At 47.6% G+C, this 22153-nt stretch overlaps 1 protein-coding gene across 3 annotated transcripts in view; it reads right to left on the bottom strand.

Moving 5' to 3' along the window:
* The window catches only part of LOC138527994 (phosphatidylinositol 3,4,5-trisphosphate 3-phosphatase TPTE2-like), a 421324-nt gene that overhangs the window by 118283 nt on the left and 280888 nt on the right, over positions 1-22153 (bottom strand). For all 3 annotated transcript variants that reach the window (XM_069639416.1, XM_069639415.1, XM_069639417.1), the window contains one exon: positions 1718-1778. In XM_069639416.1, the coding sequence (XP_069495517.1) occupies positions 1718-1778 (61 nt within the window). The remainder of the gene's footprint in view (positions 1-1717; positions 1779-22153) is intronic.

The raw sequence follows: 22153 nt of genomic DNA, 5'->3' as shown, positions 1-22153 counted from the left end.
TACCACACGTTCAAGCCCTAGGAATGGGTGGTTAACACCATTAGCACCCATCCCACGGACTGGGACGGGGCTAATTTAATGTAGAACAATTCAAATTTCGCGCCTTGAAACACTTGTGTATAGGCGCGTTACAAATGCCATATCATATATCAAATATAGCCTCCATGGATAGGGATGGCGGGGCTCCTCACGTCTGAAGAAGAGTAAGCAGCGGTGGCACTCGCCACCACAATAAGGTAAGTGGGGAGGGGGGGGGTTAAAAAGGGATCCAGGGGTGGGGGCAATACGGCAGGTGGGGGAAGCGGCCATCAGGTGGCTTGGAATGTGGGCTAACATTGGGAGATTCAGCCTGTGTTCCTAGCCTCCTGATTAGCTGGCTCCCCCACCGAGGGTGCTAATCAGGCTTCTAGACTACCTCTTAGCAACAGGACTGGATCATCAGAGGGACCCCTTGATTAGATGGGTCTGTCGACAGTTATCTATGGAAAGGTAGACATGGGAAGTATTAGCCAACAATCACATCTGCTGAAATGTATTGGCAACCATGTTTCTTAAAAGTACAAAGTGCATTTCTGTGACCAGAAGCTGCACAGATCACATTTCAATAAAAAAAAAAGAAGAGATGAGCTAGCAGGTAACTACCCCTTATGGAATGTTTTGAATGTTTTTCATCAATCTTTAGGGCTTACTGTAAATGGACTTTCATGTGTGCGGCAGGCAGAACAGACACAGCAATAAACATGCTCTTTTGGGTGCTATGCGACAGACACCCAAGTTGGTGGCCCATAGCCTACAATAGAGCATACTTGTAAGACCTTTAATACTGCTAGAAATACTGCAGGGGCAATAAAACGGAAGCCTCATTTTAGCCTTTCAATGACAAAATGTGTCCAGGTCTCCTTCACAGCACCCAGTGAGAACAGATCACAAAGGGAAGCTTGGAATGCAACTTGTACAGGCTGTTAGAGCGTGCACTCCAAGCTTGCAGAGTAGCTAGAAATGGAGAAACTAATAAAACAAATGTGGAATGGAGGTTCCAACTTGTAGTGAGAGCCATCATTCCACACTTTCTGGCTGTACTAGGGTAGGTGTGATCAAACTCCAGACCCGCTTTAAAAAAGTGACCTACAGAATTTCACAGGTCACTGATCAAAATGTTCTGTGACCAGGGAAATTCAATGTGTCACTTTTGATGATGCGAACCACCCCCACAATCTCCAACACTGCCCCATGCCATTCCCCACCCGCGCACTCCCAGCACTCCTCATGGCTCCAAGTATGTTTTACACATTTTTCTATTTCCAGCACAAGAGCAAGAGTGCTGGAAATTGGAGAAAAAAGTTTAACATGCCTCAATCCCATACAGGGCCAACAAAACAACTGCAGGCCATGGTATAGAGTGCTGTACGAACTGCTTTATGTCGTAGAGGAGTGGCTGCAAACAGATATTAAATGTTACTGAAACCTGCTTTACAACAAAATCCTTGTAGTGCCCAACAGTTATTTTAAATGCAAGGCACAAGTTTCTATGGTTTATCCTATCCTTCTAACACTTTCCTCATCAGATCAACTCAATAGTGCCCATTGAACTTAGGAATCTAGGTGCTCCTGTGCAGGTTCTACAATTATTAATTGGTAAAGGATGAGCAGAAGAAAGATATGCATGTCCCAACCCACATGTAAGTTATATGTAGCTGTATCCAAAATAAAAACTTACTGCACAAATTGTAGATTTTGTAATGGTCTTTATGTTTGGTGTCCAAAAATCTTGCAACTTCCTAGAAAACAAGCACATACATTAATCTATGAAGACACATTGGTTGCTTGATTAATCTTTTCATTGTATCATATGCATTTCCTACATGTATAGAGTTCCACTGATGCACAGCTTAGTTTTCCATCCTTGATGTTAGCAAGCATGCGACTTAAAATGACCATTAACACCTTGTCCTCCTTCATTGTCTCAGCACTTACGTTTGAGGTATCAGTCCCTCCATGACACAAACCCTCTTAATGTTTTTCAGTGTCACCCATTCTCCAAGGAGCTACACAACCACCACTATCCCAAAATGTCGTACTTATTTTGTCCCTGTCCTCAAGAAAGCAGGGCTACCTACTGCCCCCGACACCTCCTCACTGCTCGGCTTTGGATGAGCAGCATTATACATCTGCATTCTATCCTGCTGGTTGTTAGGGGAGTTTTCTTGAAGACCCACTTTGGAGGGAAGACTTTAGTAAGCTATGCCAATAGTTTGTAGATCCCCAACTCTTAGTATCGGTCCGTACTACTCAGACCTTGGTAGAGTGACAGAGCAATCAGGCTTATCTTAATAGGAAGATGTGACCTGTAGGTAAGTACACAGAACCAAGGTCTCTGAGTAGTACGGACTTATACTAAGAGTTGGGGATCTACAAACTATTGGGATAGCTTACTAAAGTCTTACCTCCAAAGTGGGACTTTAGGAAAACTTCCCTAACACTGGTGTTACAACTGGTGGGATTTGTATAGGTTGGATTAAATTGACTCCTGGTTGTATTATATGTCAAAGAATTCATCTTCAAGGCTACTATACTGTAAAGTACTAAACCATGCCCACAATGGAAAACTTTAAGGCAGGAGCTCTGATAGCTCTGACTGTTGAAAAACTGAAATAATTGTGTAAAGATAAATGTCTTAGGGCCTCATTACACGTTGTGCGGTAAAAATCAGAATTTTACGGCATGGCGCTATTAGCGTGTCCGCCCTCGCAAAAGACCGCTAATAGCGTCCCATTACGAGTTCGCGGACACCAGCATAGCGCCATGCCGTAAATGACTTTACCGCCATGCCGCAAAAGTCCACAAAATGCCCATTACCGGCCTCGACCAAAGTGCTGATAGCACCTCCTCCCTCACGCAACATGCAAATAGCGGTCACCGCTATTAGCGGACACCGTTAAAAAGCGGAACCGGAAATAGCGTCATCGCACAGGAACGGGAAAGAGAAGGGCGGCCATCTTTAAAAACACAATCCATTGCCATCATCTGCATCCAGGACATCTTTCCGGAGAACTGCGACCAAAAACCATCCAGGACTGCCTGACGATGTCAAAGGCCCTAAAAACAACCTCTGATCGTCAGCGGAAAGAGAAATTTACACCAGAGGAGCTCATAATGCTGACTAGCACACTTGCAGCCAATGCCGAAGTCGTCTTCGCCAATGATATGCGCCGGGAGGCTATCATCAAGAAAAAGGCCATCTGGGACGAAGTTGCCCGCAAAGTTAGTGCGGTGGGCACTACCACCCGCAGCGTGAAGGACTGCCGCAAGAGGTGGGACGACCTCCGGCTACGTGTGCGGAATATCCTATCTGTCAACCGCAACCTTGCAATGGCTACAGGAGGTGGCGCAGAATCACCTCTGAAGATGAAGGAGTGGGAGGAGACATGTGCCTCCACTATAGGAGTCGAAGCCATCGGAGATATGGAGCATGGTGTGGCCATCTCATCCGATGGAGGTGAGTGTATACGTCAAACAATGCACAGTGAAGGGTGAGGGGGTACCCCAAACATGTGTCGATGACCAGGCCATTGATCCAGCCACACACATACATGCATGCATCACCATATACACGTGCAATACAGACCCATCAATGCATGACCAACCCGACATCCCCATTACAAGAATCACTGATAAATAGGCCCCAATGCATAGAGCAGCATGACGTGAACATTCTGCATGAGGCACCTAGACCCATTAACGATGATGTACCCTATTTATGTCCTCCACAGGATCACCGACAGACACTGGAGACACAAGCACTGCAGCACGTACTCCCCCAGCAGCCAAAAAAGCCAGAATGCATGAGAAAGGTGACACCGCCACCACCTCCAGGGGAACTGGGAGGACAGTCCATCTGCAAAGGGCCAAGGGCGGCAGGAGCACCATTTCATCACAGCCTGAGGGCACGGCTCCTGTTGTAGCTGAACCCACGCCAGTGTGCCCCATCATTGCTGAGATGAGCACGTAGGGCACGCACTCCGCTGCCACCAGCTCAACTGGGGAGGCAGCAGCCACCGCACCGGCCACTGACGAGGAGGACGCAATCGACGTCCTACAACTATTCCATAACCCCAGCCCAACATGGTCCATTGAGGGGAGTCCAAGGGCAACGTCCGGATCTGCTAACCAGGGAGCACATGACACCCACACTGTAGAAGGTGCATGGAGCCCTCAGGTGTCCTCACCGGATGCCGGAAGCACGGACCAGGGTGCACCGTCCAGCCCAGCAGCACCTACCACCCTGGCTGACCTTGCAACCATCACCCGGAGGCAGGAAGACATTACTGCGCTGGTCACCCAGCATGTGGCCGAGACAGGCCGTCTAAGGGATGACCTCAACAAATATGCAGGGAAAACAAAGGAGCCCATTGAGGCCTGCACTGACAGGATATGCCAGGAGATGGGCCAACTCCGCCAGGCCATTTTACGTATTGGGGACATCATGGAGCAGCATCACCAACCCCCAACACAGGATCGACCGGGAACCTCCTCCTCAGCGAGTTCCCAGCAGACCAGCCCCCTGCGCCGCTCTCTGCGCAACCTGAGGCGCCCCACATCACACCAACCCAATGTTGGTGGAGGCCCTGATGCTTAGGTCCACCAAGGACCAGGTGGCACATGTGGGGCAGGAAACGTAGACACCATAAGACTCACCAGGGTGTTTTGGGGGGCTAAGGGTGCATTTGGGTGTTTTGGGGGGGAGGGGGGTAAGGGTGCATTTGGGTGTTTTGGGGTGTTGCACTTCTTATCACATTCTTTTCAATACACACTGTTCTGAAGTTGAAACCCAAGCGTGGTCTCCATCATTGCGTATGTGTCATTTATCTTGGACAGGGTCCTTTGTGGGACTCTAAACATGCACCAGGGCAACAATATCCGTCTCCGTCCATGCTATTTCACCTTTGTGCCTGATGGGATTTCAGAATCAGATGCTGACGCACATCGTGTGCCTCCTTGGCATTGCCTCTTGCATGTCCTGCCGGGGCATTCCACCCGTACTCATCCCCATCCACATCATGCTCTTCTGGTGGTTGCATGTCAATTTCAGGTGGCATTTGCACATTCCATCATATGCACATTTTTTGATGCTCTACACATGCCATGGTTATCTTTGCCACTTTGACACGGCTGTACAGGAGTGCCTCACCCAGGCTACTTAGGCAGCGCAGCACTGTCATTGGAAGGCTGACTGCCAGCTCTATCACGACGCAGTTACGGGGATGTGCAATATTGTGGTCCTCTTCCTGCTGGTTCTGTGGGTTCCGTACAGGGGTTAGGAGCCACCTCCTCAGTGGATAGCTGGCATCGCCTGTATGGTGTGATGAATGGGTACCTGTTACGGGTCACCTCTGGTGCGGGCTGTTGGTGGTGCTGCACTGCTATCATGTAGTAAAGCCTGTCATGTCATGCTGCTGCTATTGGGACCATCTTGGTGTGGGAAGTGGTGTGGGTAGGGGTGTGGTGTGCTCTTTTGTGCTGCCTGTCTCCATTGCATGCACCTGTGCTGATTGTGTCCACCTGTGGTAGATGGGTACACTGCTCAGGTCTCTTAACGGGTGCTTTTCGATGCCGTTATTAGCGCCATGCCGGTAAGGGGTTTTGGGGTGTTTTCCATGCCGCTAATGCCATGTCCGCATGGCTTGTGATGGCCTGGTATTAGCGCCATGGCGCTAATTCCGACCAGGGGGTCGCGCGCCCGCGGCCTTGCCGCTATTAGTGGCACCGTAATTAACGGGTACGCTGATAGCGGTGGGTCCGTGTCGTGATTGGCTTAGGAAATTACCGGTACCGGTATTCCCTTACCGCACAACGTGTAATGAGGCCCTTAGTACTAAAGGAAAAAAAGCAGAGTTAATTCAAAATGTGTTGGATTACCAAACTTTATAAAACCCAAATAAATAAATGTTTTAATAGCGCCTTAAGCCACGGCGCTGTACAGAGAATCAAAGCAGTACAATAAAAAGGAATATCAATAAAAGCAATCTGTCATATCACCCAGGGTGAAGGAAATGGGACTTCAATGAATAGCAAAATAAAGAATAAACAGAGATAGACTGAAGAGAAGAAGGAAGAGAATCCCAGTCCATGGGAGCCAAGAGGGTAAAATACTGAAAGTGTGATTGAGCACACGGAGGACATTGAGCTACGAGAAGAAATTGACAAGAACAGAGAGATTGGGAGGGAGTGTAGAATGAGACCCAAGAAGAGAGGTAGACAGGTGCAAGGCTATTGGGGAGAATTTTCATTTCTGTGCTATTTCCTCCGACCTTAGAGATCGCCAGCTCTTTTGCTGGACTTAGGACTTTTTCATTTTAACTCCTGAGTGAGTGGGACCTTTTTCTCACGCTCTCATGTGTTTTTCCCTGATTAGGATTTTATGTTTTCATTGTTTTTGGAGTCTGACAAACTCCATAGGCATCTGCATTTTGTATAGTGACACACAGCACTCTTAGTGCACCGTCACTGAGGTTTAAATACCTTTTCTTGGCTGCACTACTGTGCCCAAGAACAGTAAGGTGAAATCGATATTACCTACCTTTTCACTTTGTGGGTCCAGCACACACCATCTAATGTGGAGTGCTTGGGGGGGGGTTACCTAGTAGCCCCTTATCCTACTTTATCATGTAGGATTTTTGTTATTACCCTCACTACTTTAAATGGCTCGTGGCAGTGGTTTAACTTTTACTACCAGTGTGCATTTTCTGATTTGGATCCAATAGGCCACCCTTAGCTGCAGACGTTGCCTGCAGAAGTTGAACCTTCAAGGACAGATTGCAGTAGGGGATAGAGAAAGGATCCCTCTCTGGAAGGTCTGTGTCAGCAGGCAGCTTCCCAGAGTGAAGGGCACGACCCTGGGAAGCATAGGCTGTACTGGGAGGATGGTCTCCTCTACACTGAGCCTATGGAGTATGGACTCCATAGGCTCAGTGTAGAGGAGTACCACCAGTCTCCTAAGTCCAGGGGACCTCAGAAGACTGGTGGTACCCCAGGAATTAACATCCAAATTCCTACAGTTGGCACATGAAGTCCCCCTAGCTGGTCACCTAAGTTTTAAGTGGACCAAGGAGAGGATATCATTGTACTTTTACTGGCCCAAGATGGGTGCAGAAATTGTAAGAGTTGCCACACTTGCCAGTTATCTGGTAAAAGTGGAGCCAAGAATGTGGCACCTTTAGTGCCTCTACCAACAGTGAGAGTTCCCTTTGAGAGGGTGAGGATTGACATTGTTGGTCCTCTACACCATCCAACTTGTTCAGGCAACCAGTTTCTAGGATAACCCAAGGATGTTGTATCTGACAGGGGGACAAACTATGTCCCACTACATGCAGGCCATGTGGAAAACCTGTAGGGTCACCTACACGTTCTTAACTGCCTACCACCCTCAGAAAAATGGGTCAGTAGAGATGTTTACTAGAACAATGAGGAGCATTATTGGAGATTTGGAAGAACCCACTTAGAAGAAAAGTGGGAACCTCTGCTGCCTTGCCTTCTCTTTGCCTATAGAGAAGTTCCTGAAACTGCAGAGGGTTTTAGTCCCTTTGAGTTACTTTATGGTCATCCTGTCAGAGACACGTTGGCCCTGATTAAGGAGGGTCTGGAGAGTGTTCCTTCCCTCAAGTCAGTAAGGATTACTGACTATGTGCTAGGCCTCAGACAGAGGATGGCACAAATGATGAGGTTTCGGATAATGTGAAAGCTGGTCAAGCTCTTGTCAAGCATTGGCATGACTAGAAGGCCAACATAGTGGAGTTTACTCCAGGCCAACAAGTTCTCATCATGGTTCCAGTAAGACAAGGGGTCGTACAGGACAAGTGGACAGGACCCTTCAAAGGCATGGGAAGACATGGAGAGGTCAATTATTTGGTACACTTGGGCAACCCGGAGGAGGCCACTATGGTCTTTCATACCAACTGCCTGAAAGCCTTTATTTACAGACCAGAGACAGGAGCTATGTTCTTAGCTTCCGATCAAAAAGAAGAGGAGAGTGAGCCTCTTCCAGATCATCTAAGGGGACACCCTTCAGATGGATCAGTAAAACGCTCTACTAATCTGACAATGTAGCAACAGCAGGTGTGCAAAGATGTGTTAACTCACTTTGGCCTTCTGTTCTCACTTACACCAGGCTTGATCCCTTGGGGCCAACATGACATTGACAATGGTAATTGTGTATCTGTTAAAAGCAGGGGCTACAGGATGTCAGGCAATGTGAGGAATCACATAAAGGAGGAGGTAAACAAGATGCTTGACCTTGGAGTGACTTATGGGCTAGCCCAGTTGTGTTATTACCAAAGCCAGGACCTAAGGAACTTAGATTCTGTGTGGACTACAGGGCATTCAATGCAGTTACCAACACAGATGCTCATCCCTTGCCAAGGACAGATGAACTGGTGGAAAAGCTGGGCTCAGCAGAATTCCTCTGTACTTTTGACCTGACAAGTGGTTATTGGCAGATTTCCATGACTGACCAGTCCAAGGAGAAGACAGCATTCTCAACCCCAGAAGGCTTGTAACAGTTCAAGGTCATGCCTTTTGGATTAAAGGAAGCCCCAGCCACATCCCAGAGAATGGTTAACCATGTTCTGAATGGGTTAGAGAACATCTGCATGGTATACTTGGATGGCATTGCAGTGTTCAGCCCTACCTGGGATGAACATCATGACCACCTGGGACATGTGTTGCAGGCCCTTCAACAGTCCAATCCGACCATCAAAGCAAATAAATGCCAAGTCATCAAAGTAAAGTGGTCTGGGGGTAGGAGGAGGAGAGATTAAGCCCTTACCCAGATAAGTGGAGGCTGTACAAGACTTGGCCACTAACTACTCAAACTCAATTAAGGGCCTTCCTATGACTTACTGGTTACTACAGGAGAACTATGGGACCATAGCCTCTCTTCTGAATACTGTATCCTCTCCCAAGTACCATAAAAAGGTCAAGTGGAATGATGACTGTGAAAAAGCCTTCCAGGAGCTGAAAGATGCCATTTGTACAGCTGCAGTGCTTAGAGCTCCAGATTATACTCAGGCCATCTTAGTCCAGACTGATGCTTCCAACACAGGGATAGGAGCAGGCTTAAGTCCATTTGATAGTAAAGGCAGGGAAAACTCCATCTGCTTAAGATATAAATAACATATCATAACATATCATAGGGAAACCAGGTGGGCCACAATTGAACATGATTTGTTTTTCTATTTTTTGGGCTCTGAATAAATTCAGACCATACCTCTATGGAACTACTTTCAGGATTCAAACTGACAACCAACCCTTAAGGTGGCTGGTGCAGATGAAAGGGGAAAACCCAAAATTGCTCAGGTGGTCCATAAGCCTACAAACCTTTGACTTCACTATTGAGCACAAGTCGGGTACCCAACACAAGAATGCTGATGGTCTCTCCAGAAATTATAACTGACTGGATCAAGAGATTAATTCAAGAGTGGATTAGATCCTCCTGTATCTAGTCTGGGGGGGCGAGTGTTGGGGAGATTTATAATTTTTATGCTTCCTCCCCTCTCCTAATAAGACCCCTGGGCACGTTTTGCTGGACTTCCGGACCTTTTTTCTTAAATCATGAATGAGTGGAGCCTTTTTCCAATCATTCATTCCCATGGGCCCTGTCTTTTGGAACTCTTTGTATCTTACCCATCCTATGGAGTCTATTTTCCTCCATAACTCAAAGGCATCTGTATTTTACTACTATTGCAGCACACAGCTCCTTATGGATTTGAGAACATTTTTCTTCATCCTAGTGTAACTACATTTCTTAAGGATAGAGAACTATTTGGTATCTCTCCTAAAACTCTATAGTCTGAGAGATTGGTGCACACCACCTCATGTGGAGTGCCAAAGGGATACCTATCCCCCTTCTCTCTGCTCCTGTGACTTTTTAGTCACATAGACAATCCCCTAGTTATGGTTGGTGGCAGTGGATGTGTTCTACCAACTATTATGTAGTTTTTCTACCGTGGGCTATGTCCATAGCCCTATCACAATAGGGACACCCAAGTACTAACTTATGGCCTCCCTTCTTTTTTGCAACAACTAGCATAGTTGTCAGCCCTTCTTCTACCTTTATGGGAGGGGGAGACCGGTGTGTGTGTTTTGCCTTCGGCGGGAACCCTTGGGGGGCCCACGCCTAGGCTCCAGAGTGTCTGGGCAGGCAGGAGGTGGGGTGGAGTTTTCCACCCCGGCCTCTGTCTGCCAGAGGGCCTGAATGGGACCAGCTCCCACTGGGGGTCTGGCTGTCCTGATTGGACAGCCAAATGCCCCTTTCTGAAAACTGCCGAGGAAGATTGCAGAGGAGTGAGTGCTGGAACTGTATAAAAGGTGAGGCTCCTGGAGTGAAAAGCAAGTCAACCACTGGAAGCTGAAGTAAACGAAGAAGACGACCAGAGATACCTGCAGACCCTGTGCAACACCATGAAGCAACCACTGCTGTCCTGTCGCAGTTGCGACAGAGGAACTCCTAAGAGGTTGACTCCTTCCCTTTGACTGGTGGCAACAACCAGTCCCAATCCAAACTTAGTTTTGAGCCATCTCCCGAGGTCCTGTGAGTTTCCAGAGGAACCCCAATACCAGGAGACCTAGTTTGAGTGCATTGTTGTGGAAAGGCTAAATTCGTCCAGGTCTTTACTCAGCCCTCGGGGATAATCCAGAGACCCAATCCAACTCATCCAGACCCCCTCATCAGAGTGCAGAACTGCAGAAACCAAAGAAGATTGACCGGGCGAATCACATCCTTTGTTGGTGCTGCAGAAAATGCACCAAAACAGCTGAGTGACCAAAGAAGTTGATGAAAGCCATGCCAGAGGTCCTCCCTCCCGACTGCTGCGGAGAGATCCTGTCCATTGTCCTGCCTTTCGTCATCAGACCAAGGAATCTGGAGGTTGGGTCCAGAGCATCCACCACAAACGTTTTCTTCAAACCTAAAAAGGTACTATGGGGAAAAAGGTATTGCTTACCGTATTCCAGAAATTCACTCCACAGCATTGTAGTGCACATAGAGGTGTCCAGGGCAACCCCCTCTGACCTCAGACTCAAGCCACTACTTGTCTCACTTTAGCAAGTCCTTTAACAGGGTCTCCAATGTTGGTTAAGTCTTCTTGCATCTTCTTTCCTAGAGACTAGAAAGTATCCACAGGAATTTTTTAACTTCCCTTTCAAGACTTTTAAGCCTTTTCGAGATGCCTTTTAGCTAGGTTTGCATTTTGTACTTTAAATGACTTGATGTGCAGAGAAACTGCTTCTAGAACCTGAAGCTCTACTATGACAATACTAACCGTTTCCCTACCCAAAAATCACCATTGTATATTTGGCTGCGAACTCTCAAAGTGGGAAAAAAAACACAAAACAGGTTATCATGCCTTGTTCATTCTGGAGAGGGGCACCTGCTACCTTTTTTTGAAAAATATTTGCAAGGAACTTGGGGTTTGTCACCCTTAGTTACCTCGGGGTACCCAGACTTGGACTCCCTACTCACTGTGCTCAGAGAGGCACAGCTCCACCTCACTGATGAGGCCCAACAAGGCTGAAACACGTGTATGGGGTTGGTTTTGTTCAGAAGGGAATTGCCATAGCATTTTGGTGCTGGACTGCCCATGTGGGCAGGACAAAGACTGATATGCAAATGGGTATTTCCCATCTGTGGAAGGTACAGTGAGCAAAAAGCGATGGCTGCAAACCCTCAAAGTGGGGAAAAAAAACACAGAACAGGTTATCATGCCTTGTTCTTTCTGGAGAGGGGGAACCTGCTACCTTTTTTGAAAAATCTTATATTTGTATGCTGACTAAATGGAATTACTTTATTACTTTGTGGGTGCACGTTATTACCGATAGTGCGGTAGACCTGTCAAACTCCTGTAACAATTGTATGTGTTCTGCAAATACCAACTAAAAAGTGGCCTTTTCAAAGTAATGAAAAAGTATACCTATGTGTGTTGGTTTACTGTGCTAAGTATTTAACAATGACTCTTGTGTAAACATAATAAATTTATATTTTAATATAAATGTATGTTTAAGTGTTTCATTGATGTGTATTACTAAATGGGTTCAGTGTTCTTACCTACAGCTCACATCTTCCTCTTAAGATAAGCCTGACTGCTCTGCCACTCTACCAACATCCCTGAGTAAGAGTTGGGGATCTACAAACCATTGGGATAGCTTAGTAAAGTCTTACCTCCAAAGTGGAACTTGCGGAAAACTCCCCTAACACTGGTCAAGAATATTCTGCAGAACCACAGGAATACTTTCTGTGAGTGCCTATGGCGCTTTGCACCTATGTTGAGGACTGCAAACTGTACACAGAACTTCTCATAAGATTTGGAGAGAGGAAATTACACAAGCAGAGCCAGAATCATGAAAGGGCTCAATGGTCGAAGCAAGCTTGGATTGAGCAAGGATATCAAGAGCTTTGCATTTTATAGGAGGTCTGATGGTCTCATAGAATCATGTCATTATTTACTGTGAAGGAAAATAATTGATGGGATGGCTCTACAAGCTTGCCCGATACTCACAGTAATGGATCAGCTGGTGGCATGCAATGGCCCGGCAAGGGGGACTTACCCCTTCTGAGCACGGCAAAACAAAACTGATATTGAAACCAAGATGCCAAGGCTGAAAGGCGAGGGAACACTCTTAGCACACGTCAACGTAAAACAGGAGCTCAGTCATTCAAAACACATCTGAAATTCTAGGTGACACAATGTTGCACTGACAGCATTCCAAATAAGCATGTATCAGCCATGAGCACAACAATGAAATGGTGCTGAAAAGAAAGCACTTCAGGGAGGCCTACTTGCACACCTAGTGAGCTCTCTTCCACAGCTCCTCATACACAGCCAGAGGAGACGAAAGCAAAAATGATATCCCTGCAAAATACCCCAAACAAGGGCTGAAGCAATTGTTAAAAAGAAATTAAGGGAGGAGAGTGCACAAAGAAGGAGGGAAAGAAAACAAATACCTTTCCAGTTCTTCCTCATACTCCTGCTCTTCTTCTTCATCATCAATTAAGGGCATTGATTCCACACAGGTTCACGACTGCAAGGCAAAGTCCCTAGAAAGGGAACCCTTGGCAAAAGCCCCACGCCTGTACCTGGTAACCTGGGATTTTATGCTGGAAATACCTCTGGGCCCTTTGGTGAACCCAGGATCAGGCAAGTCAAGCATGCCGATAGGTTTGCTCTAATGATTTTGAACATTAGAAGGAAGATTTTAAAAGAATGGAGGGATTCAGATAAAATGTTCTCGTCATGGTTTATTCCAAAACCATTTGCCTTGGTGATGAATCTCTGCACTGCACACCCAGAGGGCGTTCCTCCATGACAGCGGAGGATGACACTGAATGGAGTCTGGGGGGAGAGTTGGGGAAAGAGAACAAAATCTGATGTGGCCCACAAGAAGACTTCTGCATGGCCCCCTCTCCCCTAGAGCTAGCACATACTCATATACTGCAAAGGCTAAACAAGGCAACTGAGGATGGCTCGGATTGTGTGCCCATCCAAGGCATGATGCAGCAACAGGCAGAATTATTGACCAAGCTGGTACATGAATATATGGGATCAGTGCCTCAGTGCTGGCCATGAGGGCAACAGGCTGGAAATGGACATACTCATTTCAGTGACTGGAGCACAGGGGATTCTCAGAAGAATGCGGCCATAACATTTCCCTTCAAGGATGGAAATTTGTTTGGTGATCAGATGAAAAGGTCCACAAGGTGTTTAATGGTGACAATCACATGGACAAGCTCAGAAAGAAGACTAAGCCTCCAGGGTTTTGGCCCAGACTGAGATGTGTCCATAACTTCAAGGAATAAGTTCAGACAAAAAGGAAAGGATACATTTCCTCAGGCCCCTGGGAACATTAGGTTGTCGCAACATCCTATTCAGAAGTTCTGGCTATCAATCCAGAGCAGCTGGCAAAGGTAGGGCAAGACTGCTAGAATTCTAAGGGGCGTGCAGCCGATTAACAGCATTCCTTTAGTTCTGAAGGACTGTGAGGATGAGCTACACAATAGAGTTCACAAAGAGCCCATATACATCTATTACAATCTATACACCAGTAACAGGGCACCCTAACATGAAACCAACTGTGTTTTGGAGTACTACAATTGGAATTATGACAGCACATATGTTCCTGTGCTCCATGGCTTAATTAAGATTTGTACCTCCATGGGATGTGCATATATTGAATTGAGAATAAGAAATACATTAATTGGAAACAAACCTATCAGACAAGTCCATTCCTATGATCTTCATTAAGTAAAAGAGATTGTTAACATGTAAGTCATTAACATATCACATAAGACTTGTTTTAATAATCTTATTTTGTATTTATTTAATGTGTTTGGTTTTACAATAAACCTTTTACATCCTACTCAGATATCACAATGTAAATACACTTATCCTTTTACACAACCTAACAATGTTCCCTATACAATATACCTTGCATTTATTAGAAAAATAATAAAATAAAAATAAACAGAACATACAAAACAAGTTCTCAAAGAAGAAAAAAGATCATAAAATTCATATAATCTTGCAGTTATAAAATTTGGTTAATTTCTAAAACAGTGCAAACAAAATACTTTGTAGTTATACATAAAGAAATCCGGTTACCACTCAAAAGATGTTGCAGGTCTCGTTAGAATCCATGTTTTGAAATGACTCTGAAAACCTGGAAAAATTCATAGTGCTTTTTTGGTTTAACACAGGGCAAATCAGTAGTAAGTGTTTGAGATTTCCCAAGAGGACCCTACACATACTAGGAGAATCTATTGTTTTCGCACAAGTGCTAGTGATTTCGGGGGTTGGAAAAAGATGCAGCCTTAGACAGAAGAAGTCATATCTCCCATTTTTTGTTGGGCGATTTTCTAAGGTAAGTGGGTATGAAGCTTGCACCTTTCTTAGATATATGGGTAAATCTAGATCATTTATAACCGAGACAAGGAATTCTGGTTGAAATCCAATCTATCAGCTGGCGATTTTAACTTGCTGAGCAAAATCTCTCAACCCGTAAATACTACTGTCAATACTCTCCAGTATGTTATGTATCACCCCAACCCAATTATTTAAGACAAGGCACGACAGTTTAATCATTAACTTGTGTATTTTTGTAAATAAGATATTTCCACGTTTTATACGCCTCTAATGATTTCAGCCTCAGTTCATATTGAATAAAAGTAGTTGGTACCCCTTTTGGCAAATTCAAAGTAGTTTTTCACAACATACCTTCAATTATGTCCTAGTGGTTGTTTGGTGTTTTACATTCTGCTCCATATGTCAAGCTTAGAACTATTTTACCTTTACAGTATTTAATAACAGGTAAAATAGAGAATTTTCCTAATGAGTTCTCTATTTTTTTTCCATCTGGACTATAAAGGAAAAGCTTTTCATTTGTAGTCCCTTATACGCACCTACAGATGCAATATGCTGGTAGTAATTGTTACCTAGATATTTCAATTTCCTTACCTTCAATTATTTAAGGAGGTAAAGTTCCTAAAGGTTTGTCTATTGGGATTAAATATGAACATTTTTGTTTTAGCCGCATTTATTTCTGGCTCCAACTAGTTCATGTTTGTTTGTTTATTCATTTATATAGCGCTCCGAACCCTGAGTATCTGGGCGCATTACATGTTACATGGTTACAGACATTTACATGATTGCAGAATAAAAATAACAGTTATTTACATCCTATGTCAGATAGTTTATTTTTTTATTTTTTTTTAATTGTGTTTTCAAAACCAAACATAACATTACAAAGGTTTCAATGCACAACAAACATCATTAGACCATCATATTTGCATTAACACTCCCCAACTCCCCCCCTACATCCCCCACAAACTAGAGCCAATTCGCCCCTGTCTTCTACCGGAGCATTATCGGATGGCACAATACTTAAGCAGTCATCTCCCGAATCCCCTGTTTCATCGTTACCTTGGTGGGGATTAACTATAGAGGCCACCAGTTGCCGCCATGCCAGCAGGGGCCCCACTTCCTCCTCGCCCCCCTGGTAACCGCTTCAAACCAGACAACAGATTATCCTATGTCAGATAGTTGCAGACAATTTACTACCTATATATGCATTTTCAGCATCAGAAAAGAAAAACTATTTGAGAAGAACAAGTTACTCTCTTACCTGGTAACGTTCTTTTGATGGGATTGTCAGACGACGTATTCCATATCTATGACAGTAATCACCACAGCTGTGCTGCTTCGGAAAATCTTTCGGCGTCTGCGTCCTGTGTCGATGACGTCGATACGCCGCCCTTGAGGACCTCCTCCGATGGCCGACGTCACTGGATGTTATAAGTAGGATGCACGACACCCGTAGCCTCAGTTGTAGTTTTTTTCCCCCAGAACATGTGGCACCAGTCTTCTGCCAGTCTGACCACACAAAGCCTTGCGGAAACGTAAGCTGCAATCGCATAAGAAATTCTGTAGCGGGGAAGGCAGGGAGGGAGCGATATGGAATAAGTCGTCAGACCATCCCATCGAAAGAACGTTACCAGGTAAGAGAGTAACTTGTTCTTCCAGGGGATTGGGTCCTCCGACGTATTCCATATCTATGACAGACTCCCAAAGCAGTACCAATGCAAGGAGGTGGGAAAAGAATTTAGCAAAAGAAATTTAGAATGCCCAATCAAATTGCGGAGCAAAGGACCGCCTTACCAAAGGCCAGATCCTGCCCACGGATGGAATCAAGGGAGTAGTGACGTACAAAAGTATGGACCGAAGCCCAGGTGGCTGCGTCACAGATTTTACGAATATGAACATCCCTCTGTAGGGCAGTAGAGGCAGCCGTACCCCTGGTAGAATGGGCCCGCAAGCCGACCGGTGGGTCCTTACCCGCCAAGCGGTAACACTCAGAAATAGCCAGAATAATCCAGCGAGACAAAGTCTGCTTAGTCACAGCTTGCCCCAAACGCTTACCAGCAGAACCAATGAAGAGTTGATCGTCCACTCTGACCCGGGACATGCATGAAATATAAAAGCTTAAAGCTCTCCTAGGATCGAGCCTATGGAGCCTCTCCTCTTCCTTACCAGGATGTGGAGAAGGATGAAATGCCGGAAGAACAACCTTCTGGCCTAAATGAAATTCCGACACCACCTTCGGAAGAAAGGAAGGACGAACTCTAAGGACAACCCTGTCCTTATGAAATACAGTGAAGGGTGGCTTAACTGAAAGTGCCTGTAACTCACTCACTCTGCGAGCGGAAGTGACCGCAACCGAAAATACAGTTTTAAGAGTTAACAGTCTCAAAGGGCAAGAATGCAAAGGCTCAAACGGAGCACCCATCAGAAATTTGAGGACAAGGTTCAAATCCCAACCGGGCACCTGGAAAGGTGACGGAGGGAACACATTAGTGAGCCCTTTTAGAAACTGAGAAATTAAAGGAATTTTAAAATAAGAACACTCTTCAGACGAGCGCTTAAATATGGACAGCGCCGCCAGGTAACCTTTAACCGTACCCACTTGCAAGCCCCTGTGGGCTAAAGAAAGCAAAAGAAGACCTCCATCACGTCTTCAAGGAGGTCCCAATCCTTATACCTCAACCTTTCAGAAACCAAGCGTGAAGGTTGAGGGATCTGACCTCTGGATGGAGAACCTGACCCCCCTCCTGTGAGAGCAGATCGTCAAGACGACGTGGAGCGCAGATGGACAAGTCGAGAAGGTCCGGGTACCACGTCCTCCGGGCACACGCCGGAGCAATGAGGATCATCCGGGAACCGAACATTCGTAACCTCCACAGCACTTGCGGGATGACGGGGACTGAAGGAAACGCGTACAGCAGTGGGCAAGACCACTCCACCACAAACGCGTCTCCTAAGGCTCCTTTTGGAGGAAATTCCCGCAAGCAGAACCTTTTGCACTTCCGGTTGACACTGGAGGCGAAGAGATCCACTTGAAGGGTCCCCCAAAGGGCGAAGATCTCCAGGAGAATCTCCTGAGCCAACTCCCACTCGGGAGAGATCGCGCTCTGCCTGCTCAGAGCATCCGCCGTCTCGTTTCGTCTCCGGCCAGATGAACTGCAGAGATCGAAACTTCCTGCTTGATTGCCCAGAACCAGAGCTGCATCGCCTCCCTGCACAGAGGAAGTGACCCTGCCCCCCCCCCTTTTGGTTGAGGTAGTGCATAGCCACTGTGTTGTCCGTCAGGATCAGGACATTCTTTCCTCGCACAGTCGGCAGAAAAGCCTTCAGGGCAAGCCTGACGGCCCTCAGCTCCAACAGATTGATATGGAGTCTGGACTCCGACTGAGATCAACGACCGCTGACAGTCAACTCGTTGGCATGAGCTCCTCATCCCGTGAGGGATGCGTCCGTCACGATCGTCACCTCCGGCCAGGGTAGCCAAAAAGGAGCCCCCTTCATCAGATTGCCTCCGACGGCCCACCACAGAAGGTCCTGGGCGACCGAGGACGGCACCTGAACAGGGTCCGACATCCTGCCGGAGGACTGAGACCACTGGAGCTCGAGTGCCCATTGCAAAGATCTCATCCGCAACCTGGCCTCTGGCACCAGAAGAATGCAGGATGCCATGAGGCCCGAGCAATCTCAAGAACTCGAACGCTGGGAGACTCTGGGCAAGCTGAAACTTGTACACCATCTGCTGAATGTGATGAGCCCTCACCTGGGGAGGAAAACACTGCCCTAGGGACGTGTCGAGCAGTGCTCCGATGTACTGGAGCTTCCGAGTTGGTGACAAATGGGACTTCTTTAAGTTGAGGGAGACGCCCAGCTTGTGGAGGGAGTGGCAGGTGACCGAGATGATCCTGGACTTGCTCGGGAGGGCGCGCCCTGATCAACCAATCATCCAGGTAGGGGTAGACGTGAATCCCCCCTTTCCTGAGATGCGCTGCCACCACTACCATGAGCTTGGTGAAGACCCTCGGGGCGGAGGTCAATCCAAACGGCAGGACCCGAAACTGAAAGTGCGAGTCACCAACCGCGAACCTCAGGTACTTCTTGTGCTTTGAATGGATCGGCAGATGAAAATAAGTGTCCTTGAGGTCGAGAGACACCAACCAGTCCTGAAGTTGAAGGGCCTGGAGGACTTGAGAGAGAGTAACCATCTTGAACGTGTCCTTCCTGAGGAGTTTGTTCAAACCGCGCAAGTCCATGATGGGTCTCAATCCCCCGTCTTTCTTGGAAATCAAAAAATAAGGGGAATAACATCCTTTGTTCCTCTCTGCTACAGGCACCATTTCTATGGCGCCTTTCTCCAGCAGGGATTGAGTTTCCTGCGCAAGGTGCGGATCCGGACTCTTCAAAGAGAGATTCCCCGGTGGATTGTCTGAGGCCTCTGCCGGAAAGGAAGACAGTAGCCGTGGGCTATGATCTCCAGAACCCACACATCGGAAGTAATGGCACGCCACTCTACAAGATGCTGCGCCAGCCTTCCCCCAACCGGAAAACCATGGGACATGGCCTCATGACTGAGCTGAAGCGGCTGTGGCGTTGCCTGAGGGCAAAGAGGCAACTGCCCGAGCGGCCTTGGCACCTCGAGTACCTTGTTTTCCACCTCCGGCACTCCTACGGTGGCCCCTTTGACTGGAAGCTCCTCTCGCTTTACCAAAGGATGAGTAATAACGAAAGGAACCTCCCCTCCCTTGCTGTCCCCTAGGACGAAAAGGTGGAGGTTGTCGAACTGTAGCGCCCAACGACTTCGCTGCAGCTTTGGAGGTCTGCAACCTCTCAAGGCTCTTGTCAGCCTTGCTGCCAAAAAGATGTTCCCCGTCAAAGGGCATGTTGAGGAGCCGGGCTTGCACATCAGGAGCCAACCCCAACTTCCTCAACCACGCAAACCTGCGTATTACGGTGCTCGCCACCATGGACCGGCTGACGCAATCTGCCATGTCCAAACCCGACTGAACAGCCTCACACATGGCATCCTTGCCATCCTGGACCATAGCAAGGAAATCATCCTGTTCGTCCCCTTCGGGAATATGTTCAGCCACTAAGGAAACAGTTCCACAGAGTGGGAATGAAACGAGACAAGGCACACACGAAGTTGGCCTCCTGAAGCGCCATACCCCCTGAAGAAAACACTTTCTTCGCCCAACCATCAAAACGCTTGTCGTCCCTATCAGGAGGGATGGTAGGATATGACACCTGCTTTGCTGGGGCCGTAGCCGCCTGCACCACCAAACTCTCCGGAGTGGGGTGCTTGGTCAAGTAGCAGGGGTCGCTACTGGCTGGGCGGTATTTTCACAGCAAAGACTTGCCCACTCCCGGGAGATTCTCCGGAGCAGTCCAAGCCACCGCCACCCTCCTCTGTAGAGCCACATGGAACGGCAGTACCGGGTCCGTTGGTGGACCTTGGTCGAGGATATCCGTAAGGTCATCCTGAAGAAAATCCCCTGGGGAGCAGACCACCCCAAGTACTCGGTGACCCTAGACATAAGGCGCTGGTACGAGGAGTAGGCATGAGTGCCAGGCTCAGGCCTACAAAACTCCACCTCCGGAGAGGTGTCCAGACCACTGGCGATGTGCAGGGACTGACACAGGTCCTCAATTTGGCTATGGCCCGAGAGAATCTCATCTGGCACCGTACCAGGAACCATGCCATCATCAGAGCCCTCATCCACCTCTGAAATGTACTCAAGATGGCGGTATGAGGGCACAAAATGGGGAACAAAGCCATGCTTGACCTTGGCCAGAGCCTTTCTAGGGGGTTGCACCATGCCCCGGGGTACCCCCGTCGAAACAGCCTCGAAAGGCGTCGAGTGAATCGGCGTCGACGCCGAATGCGGTGTCGACGACAACTTCTTCGGAGGCAGAGGCTTCGACGTCTTCCTTGAAGACACCACAGGTGCACACCGTCTCGAGCGCGTCGAGGACCGGGACCTGGAACGGGCATGATGAGAACGATTCCCCTTGTCTGAGCGGGACCTTTCCCGCGAATCGTGCCGACAACCCGAGCCCGAAGGCGTACGAGCAGTGTCTCTCGACCTATCACGACCGACCCCACTCGGATGCACGGACGGACCAGAGCCCTGCGATTCGAGAATCGCTAGCATTTTCTTACCGAAGGAAGCCCATTCCTCCGGCGTCGCATGCTTGGTGGGATAAGCGACCCGCCGACGGGCGGAGTCCTCGGATGAGGACGGGGAAGGCGACCGATGACGGCGCTTCCGGGAGTAACTCGAAGAGGCAGAATAGTGGCGGGACCTACTCCGGGACCGAGACCCACTGGACTTCCGACGACGATGCGGAGAGTCGCCCCTCGAATCGTCAGTCGAAAGCCCCGCAGACCTCGACTTCCATGGCTTGGACACTTTACCTAACGACAGAGTCGCCCCTCGAATCGTCAGTCGAAAGCCCCGCAGACCTCGACTTCTTCTTGCGCTCCCGCAAGGCTTTGGACGTAAGCGACTGGCAGTCGACACAATCATCCGTGTCATGGGCCTCCCCGAGGCACCAGAGGCAGGCGTCGTGCGAGTCCGTCACCGACATCTTGGTCCCCGCACTTCCTAAAGCCCGGACGTGGGGTGGAAGATGAGGTAGACATCACGAAGGATAACTTCACAAACAGTTTCGAAGAACCGATAAAGAACAGAAACCTCCAAGGAGTCGAGGCGCGCCGAGATCTCCGAAGTGAACACGTTCGCGGAAAAAACTGAACTGAGGCTACGGGTGTCGTGCGTCCTACTTATAACATCCAGTGACGTCGAAGGAGGTCCTCGAGGGCGGCGTATCGATGTCATCGACGCAGGACGCAGATGCCAAAAGATTTTCCGAAGCAGCACAGCTGTGGTGATTACGGTCATAGATATGGAATACGTCGGAGGACCCAATCCCCTCGAAATAGGTCACTACAAGAATACAAAAATAATTAATAGACCTCTGTAGGCCTATCAGTGTATCAATATAAGGTTGCCGCCATATGCCAAATATTTGTTTTACGTATGGCCCAATCTAGAAGGGAAGGATCCCTTTGTTGCAAATCAACAATGCATGAATTAAACAGCATAGGGGCACCCTTGCCAAAGACCTTTATATGATGGAAAAGCATCTGTTAAAACTCCATTGGAATTCAGACAGACATACTTTAATTTCGGAATGCAGGTACATCAGAATGTTAATTCGCGAAACAGGGCATTCCATATATCTCGGTTTGT

Source organism: Ambystoma mexicanum, chromosome 7q (genome assembly GCF_040938575.1).
Source record: "Ambystoma mexicanum isolate Mex_15411 chromosome 7q, UKY_AmexF1_1, whole genome shotgun sequence".
NCBI classification, from domain to species: Eukaryota; Metazoa; Chordata; class Amphibia; order Caudata; family Ambystomatidae; genus Ambystoma; species Ambystoma mexicanum.
This window is presented reverse-complemented; position numbering and strand designations above follow the sequence as displayed.